This window comes from Arvicanthis niloticus, chromosome 12 (genome assembly GCF_011762505.2).
Source record: "Arvicanthis niloticus isolate mArvNil1 chromosome 12, mArvNil1.pat.X, whole genome shotgun sequence".
NCBI lineage: Eukaryota > Metazoa > Chordata > Mammalia > Rodentia > Muridae > Arvicanthis > Arvicanthis niloticus.
This window is the reverse complement of record NC_047669.1, coordinates 40,826,097-40,838,324: the sequence shown is the minus strand read 5'-3', so window position 1 is coordinate 40,838,324 and position 12,228 is coordinate 40,826,097. Positions and strand designations below refer to the sequence as shown.

At 36.8% G+C, this 12,228-nt stretch overlaps 1 protein-coding gene across 1 annotated transcript in view; it reads right to left on the bottom strand.

Moving 5' to 3' along the window:
• Senp7 (SUMO specific peptidase 7) overlaps positions 1 to 12,228 on the bottom strand; it is a 77,032-nt gene that overhangs the window by 5,116 nt on the left and 59,688 nt on the right. The window contains 7 exon segments of the mRNA XM_076942489.1: positions 40 to 83; positions 3,622 to 3,674; positions 4,537 to 4,661; positions 5,107 to 5,199; positions 7,306 to 7,428; positions 9,176 to 9,292; positions 10,773 to 10,906. Coding sequence (XP_076798604.1) covers positions 40 to 83; positions 3,622 to 3,674; positions 4,537 to 4,661; positions 5,107 to 5,199; positions 7,306 to 7,428; positions 9,176 to 9,292; positions 10,773 to 10,906 — 689 coding nt within the window.

Here is a 12,228-nt window from a genome sequence, read left to right as displayed (position 1 = left end):
ATTTTCAAACTTTGGATTATCACTGGAACATGTACTTACCGCTTACACATTTTCTTTGGTACTGACATATTCGTCTCTGTACTCTGAAATAACATGAATTTTGTCTTTACAATTTAAGCTAGTTTAAGTACATTAATAGCCACTCATTCCTTAGTGTTTCAAATACTGAAATTAAATTTACAAATCAGAATTCTTTCCTCCACAGTTCACTCCATTTCTGAAGCTCACTGATGAAACACTTCTGTACTGACCTTGGGCGCATGCTCTAACCTGGCCTAAGAAGTAACATAAAATTCTCTTTTTATTCATTTATTATCTTAAAGACAAATAAGATACTTATGTCTACACACATTCTGTTACTTAACTGTCTTAGTTAGGGTTTCCATTGCTGTGAAGAGACACCCTGACCAAGGCAACTCTTATAAAGGACAACATTTGATTAGGGCTAGCTTATAGGTTCAGAGGTTCAGTCCATTATCATCAAGACAGCAAGCATAGCAGAGTGCAAGCAAGCATGGCATTGGAGAATGAGCTGAGAGTTCTACATCTTGTTCCAAAGGCAGACAGAAAAAGACTGGCTTCCAGAAAGCTAGGAAGAAGTTCTCTCAAATCCCACCCCCACAATGACACACTTCTGCCAACAAGGCCACACCTACTTCAACAAGGCCACACCTCCTAATAGTGCCACTACCTGGACAAGCATATTCAAACCACCACATTCCACCTCCTGGCCCCCATAGACTGATTCAAACACATGGTCTCAAACATATGAGTCTATGGGGGGGGCCATACTTAGCCATAGCATAATGCAAAATACATTTTGTCCATCTTCAAAAATCCCATAGTCTGTATCAGTCTCTACAATGTCAAAAGTGCAAAGTTCAAAGGCTCTTCTGAGATTCATGCAATCTCTAAATGGTAATCCACTAAGAAATCAAAATCAAAAAGCAGATCATATACCTCCAACATCATGCAGAATATACATTATCATTCCAAAATGTCATAGTAAGGAAATACTGAACCAAAGCCAGCTGGGCATACTCCAAACTCAGCATCTCCATGTCTGACTTCAAAGCACTCTTCAGATCTCTAACTCCTTTATCTTTGTTGACTGCAACAAGTTTCTTTCTCTTTGGCTGGTTCCACTCCCTGTTAGCAGCTAGCCTCAGCAGGTATCCCACAGCTCTGACCTCTCTAACATCTAGGGGTCTCAAATTCTACTTCAACTTCACAGTTTCTTGTTCCAATGTGTGGAACATATCCACACATGATCTTCTGGGCTTCTCAAAAGGACTTGCGTCATTTCTCCAGCTCTGCCCTCGATAGCACTGTAGGCACTGGTTGACTCCACTCCACTGCTGCTGCTGTTCTTGGTGATCATTCCATGGCACTGGCATCTCCAATACACTGGGGTCTTCCACTGCAACTAGGCTTCACCGATAGCCTCACATAGGTTCTCTTCATGGTGCAAAGCCTCAACTTCTTTGCATGATCCCTTCAGTCCTGAACCATCAACTGCAATTAAGGCTACACCTTTACCAATGGCCTTCCATGGCCTCTCACAGTGCCAATTCTCAGTAGCTCTCGATGACCCCTTCATGGTGTCAAAACCAATACCACCTGGGTGACTCTTAACATTAACAAGTCCAGAGCAGCACAAAGTACTACCTTAGCTACCTCTAGAACACAGGTTCTTTGTGCTCTCAGAAAATATTTTCCAGAAGATTTCACCTCAGTAATGCTGGTCTCTTCTTAACCACTGCTAATTTCTTAGCTCCAGCTAACCAGAATCAACTGTCCTAGTAGTCTCCTCTCCTGACACAAAAGCCAGAGCTACATGCCAAAGCTGCTGAGCTCTGATGCTTTATGGGGCTGTAACATGGCCCTTGTTCTATTTCATTATCAACAGCTTTCTGTTCTCCAATTCCTTTATTGCCTAAGCTTGGGTGTCCTGAAACTTGCTCTGTAGACTGACCTTGAACTCAGAGATTTGCGTGCCTATGTCTCCTGAATTCTAGGATTAAAGGTGTGAACCATAATACCTGAACCTAAGCTTTTCTCAACTTGGAACTTGCTCTGTCCCAGGCTGGCCTTGAACTCAGAGATCTGCTTGTCTCTGTCTCCTGGGATTAAAGGTATGTGCCACCATGTCTGGGCCTAAGTTTTTCATGGCCACTATTCCTCAAGATCTGGATCAAAACCCAGTGTCTTCCAGCCTCAAGATCTGAATCACAGTTGTGCTCTCCATCTCTGGATTGTAGTTCATTTTAGATTAAAAGTCCAAATAAAAACAATAACCAAGTCCCTTGTTCAACTGCAAAAGCCTAAGTTTAGGTGGGTGGGATCTTGCCCCAAGGCCACCACTCCATATTCCTTGAACTCCATTTAATATCCTTGAAAACAGGATTTAGCTTCACTCCACTTCCTGGTGCTCCTTTACTCTCCTATCCATACATTCTATATTTTTTCTTTCTGTGCTTGCTACTTTTCATTAAAATGTTCTTCATAAGAGTGGACTTTAATAAGCACACAACAGAATTTATACCAGGCTCTTCTGCAACTTCCTTTCTCAAAGTACTGAATCAGAATCTCTTCATCTTTTACTACCAGATAGACTCTTTAGACAATGGCAAAAAGCAGCTACATTCTTTACCACAATACTACAAGAAGAGTCTCCAGACCACATATTAAAATTCTTCTCCTCTGAAACATCTAGAGCCAGGAACCCACAGTTCAAATCGCCCACAGCACCAATGTCTTCCATACTCCTTCTAGGATGGTCCATTAGGTCCCAACTAAAGCATTCCACTTCATTCTAAATCTAAAGTCCCCAAATCCACATTCTTCCAAACAAAAACATGGTCAGGTCTATCACAATACCCAAGTCCTTGGTACCAAATTCTGACTTAGTAAAGATTTCCATTGCTGTGAAGAGACACCATGACCAAACCAACTCTTATAAAGAATAGCATTTAATCAAGACAGAAAGCATGGCAGTGTGCATGCAAGCATGGTGCTGGAGAACAAGCTGAGAGATCTACATCTTGTTCCAAAGACAAGACAGAAAAAGACTGCTTTCCACACAGCTAGGAAGATCTCTCAAATCCCACCCCCACAGTAACACACTTCCAAGTAGGCCACACCTCCTAAGAGTGCCACTCCCTGGGCTAAGCATATTCAAACCACCACATGGACTAAGGCTGCAGAATCTCATTTCTTCCCTTTGAAGCACAAAAAATGAAGTTTTAATCTGCATTTGATCAGAGCCAAAGGCTGAGAAGGAATCAGGGTATTTATCTATGATAAGAATAAACATATTAGCAATTTTGGGCTTCACTGACAATGATTTGGTTTATAAGTTCCTGAATGATCATCTTAGTGCCATTATTTTTCTAACGGACAAAATGCATTTCCAAGGGAAGAAGTAAACACAAACTAAACAAATCAATAAGAACTTCATTTTCTTTTCCAAAATTTGTTGAGATAATAAAAAAAAAAACCATAATTTTAATTATGAGCCACTAATACCCATTTCAATCCAGTTAGGCAGGACCCCATCTTATAACGAACTTTGTAGTTTTTGTGTTTTCCTTTCTACATATCTGGATAGAAGATACTTACCTGGGAATCCTCTGTACTCGTGGACACAGTTGAAGTGGTGTGTGGATCATTATCTAATAATAAATAAGTCACTATGAGTCTTTACTGTGTGTTAACATACAGTTAAAATGCATACAGAGTATTAATTAAAGAAAAAATATTTTTATAGTCTGTATTATGGGAAACCTTAAGTCAATGAAAAGAACTGGTAAGATTTGGTTGTTATCACATAATATAAAAACCTCATAACCAAAGCCTTAAATACAAATTGGCTGGGACATTTCCTCTGAAAAGACTACCTACTTTCAAATACAAATACAGCAAACTAATAAAATTGTGTGCTGTGATGAGGAGGGTAGTTGACTAGTTCATGTTCTTCTACCTTTCAAAGCTCAAAAGGACAAGAAAAGGTGAAAAAATAAACAGGTGTCCCCACAGTGTTCTCCCTCCTTCTACAGGTTATGAACAGGATAAAAACAAAAAAATCTGCTACCAATTTTGCTTGCTATTTAGGTTACAGCTACAAAACAACATCTGATTTTTTTATTATTATTTTCAAAGAAACCAGGCTCATTTACTTACTTAAAATTAGATGTCACAAGAAGATTATAGAAGAAATATGGATGTCTATGTCGTCCCTGAATTGTTAGTACATAAGAAGTGTAATAAATGAGAAATTTAATCTATGCCTCAAGCTATGCCTGAATTCCATGAATTCAAAATCATATTGGAAAGCTATTTTCTTAAAATGCTATAATAGAACTTAGCATCAACAGTATGATTTTAGAATTACATTTTTTATAATGCTGGGTATTGTAAAAATTTCAAACATTTTTATTCTTCTAATATGTTTAATAATAAATGGGTAGACTGTTAACTTCACACTGTTTCACTTAATCTGCTTATTAAAAACAGTGTTTGAACACTGAGTGTCACCTATCATTTTGTTGTCATGTTGAGACTGCTGATCCTGGAACTGCTGGGACACAGTTTGTGGAAAATCTTCATACACAGCTTCTTCTAGCCATGGGAAGCAAATGACTGCAAGATACCAGTGAGACCTGTTGAAAAGAACTGTAATCTTAATAACAGGCCAATCTAAACAATGTGGAAGAACCTTCTAGAACTACATCTGTGACAGGAACATAACCTTTTTACTTATTGTGAAAACACCCACTATAACAACTCATAAAAGATCCACATGAACAGCCACAATTACCAAGGCCATAAATAAATCTTCAAACTTTATCTACCTTCATGCATTCAGTATTTTTTTCAAAATCTCTATTAATAAAAAAAGATCCATGACATCACTTTTTGCATTAGAATTGAATTCTAATACAATTGATTCAATTGCTTTAGTTATTACAACATTGGAAACATTTGTCATTTTTTTCTACTAAAAACTTAAGTGACTTCTGCATTTGTGTAGACTTTTTATTGATTATGCCTCAAATATTTTTTTCTTAACCCTTAACTGGTTTTCAAATAATCAAAGATACTTACGATTCATTTACAGGTACAAAGATGTAGTCTTTATTAAAAATGTTTATATGACGAGTCCATGTTCTCACTCTTCTGTGTCTCCTCTGAGCCACTCTAGGAAAATGAAAGACAGATTTATTTTTAAATTGTAATTTAAGCCATAGAACAAAAAGGTAAAAGTCCTTTATTTTCTAGTCACTGCACAAGGCACTGGAGATAGTGTAGAAACTAGAAAGACTCTGACCTCACAGAAAACTTGGGATGACTAACAAATAGGAAAGAACACAATTATGGATCTCTCACTGTGAAACACAGGTGCTAGAAAAGATTTCAGAAGAAAATATGAAAGGGCTGAAAATACTTGAAAACTGCTGACTACAGCAAGATGAGCAAGTGTGGGGAAATGAGTTTAGGGAGATGAGAAAAGCCAAGTCTTGTGTACGAATGAGTGGGTAGGTAATCTTATCCCACAGGTTGTATAACACAAGTCATTTGGGCCTGTTTTATGATTTGATATTAAAGTGGTCCCCTCTTGTTGCACTGCTTCTAGATTATGTCTTTTTAAAACTAGTTTGAAGGGATTCATTTGTGAGTACGAATTATCAAGACACATATATCAAACTAAGTATCAACAGGGGATGTGTGTGCACACGCACATGCATGTGCATACATGCACACATGTGTATCTCACCTTTCCTACACTATATCATTCATGTAACAGTTTTTTTTTTTACTTTTATGTGTAATCAGGTACATATAAGCTATTTTTTTCAAACCTAGTGTCTTAGTTAAGATTTTTATTGCTGTGAAAAGATACCATGACCAAGGCAACTCTTATAAAGGACAACATTTAATTGGGGCTGGCTTACAGGTTCTGAGGTTCAAGTCTATTATCATTATGATAGGAAGCATGACAGCACCCAGGGAGCTGAGAGTTTTCCAAAGGCAAATGGTAGAAGACTATTTTCCAGACAGCTAGAAGAAGAGTCTCAAAGCCCACCCCCACAGTGACACTTCTTCCAACAAGGCCACAACTCCTAATAGTGCCACTCCCTGGGCCAAGCATATTCAAACCACCATACCTAGCAATAAGCAGAATCTACCTACTTCCACATCTCCACACTGAGGTATGCCAATTTACCATCCTACTTTGTAACTTAAAAAGTGGGATTACTTGTATGATCTCAATAATGTGGGAGGACTTGTATGATAATTTCTGTACACACAAAATAGAAACATATGGCATCAGAAATTATAAATAACAAATTAAGCAGTAGCATTTTTCCTTCAGTATGTCTTCTCCTAAACCTGCTTATCAAAACTATTTTCAAAGTGGATTTTCCCTTTGATTCTGACAAGCCTTGATCGTAATACAGGAACTAAACCAATAAAGCCACTTAAAGTTGGCCATAATCCCAGAATGTCTAATATGACCTCAGTACAGTGTTGATACTTAATAACTAAAAAACTAAATAGAGAAATTTAGCAAAATTGTACAAATAAGAATGGTATTTCAATAGTTATACTAACTTAATGAAATAGTATGTCAGCAAGACATACTAACCAGAGGGAAAAACCAGCTCTACATTTTGATAACAGGAAGTATGCATTGTAAACCGGCCAGTGAGACAAGCAGACGAGCACAGTGGAGCTGCTCTAGCTCTGGGTGGAGAGCAAAGGAGAGCAGCAGCACCGCCAAGTGGAAGGTAGAGGCCTAGCAGCCATGTCCGTAAGATACAGAGCCACATGGGAAATACGACCTCCAATAAAATCACAGTCCAAAGCAAGAAGGGTAGAAAAGACAGTTGGACTTCTTCACTCCTTACTCTCTAAATTCTACTACCCACACTGGCAACACAACTGGATATGTGGCCTACAAAAGCCAGCCTCCCTCCTACAGGGCGAACAGCAAAAGGTAAGAAATGGTTCTCACAGCAGACAAACCTGTGACCTGTAAAATGCTTGCTCTTGTTATTATTACAATATAGCTACTTCACTAGGAGCATAAAAATAGCAGTCTTCTTTATCTTAAAGCTTAAGACTTAGAGAGCTGGCTCAATTGGCTAAGGCACCGGCTGTCAAGCCTGGTGAGCTAGTTCAATCCCCAGAATCCACATGGTAGGAGAGTGGACTCCCTCAACTGTACGCTGACCTTCACATGCATGCTGTGCCCATACACACACGAGTCTTTTATACCTCAGTCACATTAAATTGACTTACGAAAGGTCTGGATTATCCTCTGTTAAATTACTTTCCTTTCTTGTCAAGCATTTATAGAAAAAGCTACTAAAAATGTGACTTCGCTCAACAAGTTCATCAGATGCCTTCTCCAATAGAAGATACCTGTAAAACAGCAAGCCCACAAAGGAAATTGTGTTTAGAATTTACATAGTTTTCTTCAATTACCTTTTATTAACTGGAAAATACTGTTATGTTCTGTTAAATTCAAATAAATCTTGTATTTTTCTATGATTTGGGCTTTCGGCTTCTCCTTTAGTTATCTTCTGCCTTTCAAAACAATCACTTCAAGTAGAAATTGCCCACTTATTTAATAAGTATTCATCAAACTGCTAACATGTTATTAAGCACCGCATTTACACTGAAGACAAAAACTAGGCTAAGAGGGCAGTATCTGAAACATAAATCATAACCTAAAGAAGTGAAAATACAAGGAAATGTTGACCAAAGAATCACATGATAAATGTACGGCTGCGTCGTGTATGAAGCTAGAAAACACGTAGTAAGTGGAGCATTCCCAGCTTAAATTCTTAATCTACTTCCATAGTAAAGTAATTCTCCAGTGTCACTTTATTACTCAGTGATTATCACTTTCATAATCAAAAATTAATATTATTGATAGTATACTCAGCTTTAATAGTTTAATAATTTTAGACAACTAAGTAGCTGAAGTATACAGATCAGAGTACAGGAAAGGAAGAAGCACAGAGACAGAGAACTCAGGACGGCTTGCAGCTCCTCACATCTTCCATATTACTCTGATCTGTGTGTCTGCATGTGTGGGAGGGGTGAGGGAAGTATCAAGTTAGAGAAAAATCACTCATTAGAATTGTATTTCACTGAAATGTAAATAAAATATCCAATAAAAAAGGAAAAAAAGAATTGTATTTCACGTGACTAAACTGAATTTCTATAGACTTTAAGGTCTATGTCTGTAAATTTGTGATAATGTGAGACCCCAAGGCTTTGGGACTAGAATAAAATTATGAATAAAAATGGCAGTTTAAATGACAGTAATTGTTATTTGAGAAGGATCTTTAAGAAATTAGATCTTTCAATCAAGAGCTAGAATTTTTTAGTCTACGAATACAGTATAAAATAAAAACTAAAAACAAATTTTCTTTTCAAGAAAAAGCTTTAGGAATTATTATTGTTCTTGGTTTTTTGTTTTTTGTTTTGTTTGTTTTGTTTGTTTTGTTTGTTTGGTTGGTTGGTTGGTTGGTTGGTTGGTTGGTTTGTATAGGCTGAAACCCATGAGAGTTCCTTTACTCTTACCCTATCTTAACCCTTAGAGTATAAACTGTCTATCGGTCTGAATAAAGCTGGCTATTGCAGGAGACTTCAGTCTGCCTCTTCTATCAGTTCCATTGTCTCCGGTCCCCAGGCTCTTGAGCACTGACAAACAGTAACTAAATAGTTGTTTCTTTTCCATTTCCAAAGTATACTGAATTTTGTAAATACTTCCTTCACCATGATACACAATGTTCAAGAAGTACATCAAAAATCCAACACATCAAACACTAAGTCAAAACAGCAAGTGCTCTCTTCTGCGATGTGTAGTGACTGTAGACAGTGAAAGAATGCAACTGAATTAGTCAGCTTCAGTAAAATTCCAGCAGACAAAAATGCTCTCTGAATCTGAAATTCTGCCACGTTACTTCTGACTAAAATTGAAAATCATTCATATAAAGACCCTTATTTTCAAGAGGGGATCCAGCTAAATGGCAGAGTACTTTCCTAATATGCACAAGGCCCTAAGTTCAATCCCGAGCACAACTAGGGAAAAAAAAAAAGACAATCAGTTTCCCAGTAAAGCTTATAAACAAATGAGAGAGATGATTATTATACTTACTTCAGGTAAAAGTCGATGATCACATCATTAAGGAATTCTCCTTCTTCTAAACACTCCAGATCTTCATTAGTTACTCCCAGGCCTCCCTTCGTAGGTGGTGGAGGATAAACAATCAGCCTTTAAAAAATAAAAATAAAGTTAAGATATCTTATATATAAAAATTTATTTATATAGAATATGCAGTTTTATATGACTTATATTAATATATTATTTAGATTTCTCTTAAGAAACAGCTAGTAGGCAGTAATATTCTATAGCTAAACTCTATACAGTAGAGTATCTACTAAGACATAACAGATTATATTTTCCTATGTTTTCACAAATCTATACAATTCAAAATTTCCTACATTATACAAATCTTTTGTGTAATTTTTAACTTTCAATAAGTGCTATAATAAAGCAAAGATCTCCCAATGCTCCAATTTGCAGTTCTAAATTTGAACCTAAAATGAAATCTTTTGCATTCAGAAAACCAGCACTCAAAAACCGTTCAGTCTTTCTAGAGGTTAAGAGATAGACAATTGCTGGGCGGTGGTGGCGCACGCCTTTAATCCCAGCACTTGGGAGGCAGAGGCAGGCGGATTTCTGAGTTCGAGGCCAACCTGGTCTACAGAGTGAGTTCCAGGATAGCTAGGACTACACAGAGAAACCCTGTCTCGAAAAAAACCAAAAAAAAAAAAAAAAAAAAAAAAAAAAAAGAGATAGACAATTAAAAAGTAACAAGGCAGCTTTCCCTAAGAGTGCTGTCAATGTATCCCAAACAGAACGTAAAGGAAACCATCAGATCCATCACAACCCAAGAGTGGTGGATGACCAAGGACGCTCATAAGCACCCTCCTAGTGGATTCCAGACTGTAATCTCAGAATCACTAGGGCATCGTTTGATGGGCAAATGTGGTAATTTAATAAAGCTACAACTGTACTAGAAAAATGTCATGAAACCCAGTGTCATCTACAATTGATTTCATCTTGGTATAAAGCACTTATATGAGAAAACTGAATATTTAAATGTAATTTGATAGTTTCTATGTAACTAGTTATTGCCTTTTTCTGTGCTTTCAACTGCTTTAAAAAGGGGGGGGGGAAATTACTCAAAGGTATAAAAGTAATCTCTAATGTACAGAATATTCTGCCTTAACACCAACAGAAAACATATGAAAGATAATCTATCAAGAAGCACCTGTAAATAGAGAACTTACAGAAACACCAAAGTAGCTAAGAAAATACTAAAGAATACTAAGAAAATACCTAAAGAAATGCTTCAATAAGCAAATTTATTTCCTTATTATATATTCACATATAAGATGTACAATTTCTAAAAACATACATTGCTACTCCAAGATTTTCAATAAGCTCTTGAATGTTTCCAAATTGTGGTGCGTCATTCTTCCATATGGACACAAAATTAAATGGAATGACACCTATCATTTTCATGATAATTTGCAGGACCCTCATAAATAATACTATTTTCATACTAGCCAGGAGCATAATAGTAAAACTCAAAACGTTCCAACAGGGAAACTACATAAAATCAGCAGCAGCATTAGTAAAAGCTAATATTAACACTGCAGCCAACAGGGTATGACACAGTTCATACTTCTGAACGGGCCCAGTGTTCCTGACTTCTCGCCATTCTTCATCTGGACTTGAAGTAATAGAAAGCGAATAGCAACCACTGCTTTGTTTATGTAGGAAGGTGTAAGTAGGCTTGATGGTGTCTGAATTTAAGGGCTGGAAAAAAAAAAGACTCTTGTAAGTACATGAAAACAAACATCAATTTTGAAAAACACAGAGGTAAAATCTAGATTTGTAACTAAAAAACTACAACTATAAGAAATGTCTATCAAAAAGTAACAACTACGCTTTTAAAATTCCTATGCATATCTAATCAAATAAAAAATATTTTATCAAACAATTTCATATACAATATAAAGGCTAAAGTTTAACCTAAAGTCCTACTTCCAGGCAAGAAGAAATCAATTTTGTGTCTCAAAATAATCAAAACAGTTAGGTAATATATGACAAACTAAATTTTAAATTAAAAGAGACTGAGCTCATATCATTAATTGACATTCCACTATTAAATGGTAATATATAAAGTTGTACATGCAATATAGTAATATTTCCTGATTCATCTAACACTATTATGTTATCTAACACTACGTATAGACTTTAAAGTAAAAGAGCCTCAGATCATGCTTCTGTACATGTATGCCACAGCTACTTACGAGACACTTTTCCTTTTAGACATAAATGACAATTATATAAGCTATAAGTATATTATCAATCTACAAAAAGGCAAAATTTATTTTATTTGATCTGCCGTTACCACTGTGCATGAATGGGTGCCTGTGATGAATACGTATGGGCTTGCATGTGCCACAGCATGTGCATGGAAGTTGGTTCTCTCCTTCCAGCTTTCTGTGGATTCCGGAAACTTGCACACAAGCACTTTACCCAAATAGACCTCTAAAAGTTCCCTGGGTATAACATTTTTAATTATTATTCCTTGACATAATGTTAGGTTTACAAAATGTTGGAAAAAAAAGAAAATCCTGTCCATATTCTCTTAATCTTAATAGCAGAAATCAGTAAAATATTAGAAAACTAGCTGAGGACTTCGACCTACTCTCACTACCTGTCCCACCAATGCCCTTTTGCTAGCCTTGTCCTGTCCTTCAGAACCTTAGTAGTAAGAGAATAATGGCCACTTCTTTCAGGTCATTCGTCCCCAGTGGGTCTGCCTCCTCCTTCACTTGACATCAGAGCTGGATTGCACATTATAGAGAAGTCTACAGGAGCAGTTCTCCCTGCTCAGTGTGACAGAGCAGTGCCTTACTGCAGATGGTGCCAACTATGCTCACCTGTTTATGGTGCCATCTGCCAGGTCTCTCCACTATAAAATACAATTATCATTTTCTAATTTAATGAATGTTTGGGGTAAGTGACTTGAAGTTATACACATATGCTAGTTCTCCAGAGTTTTCAACCATTAAATTCAGAATGCATTCAAAACTCTGGCCAGCAACAATCATAAGTACAGTGTTTTAGTT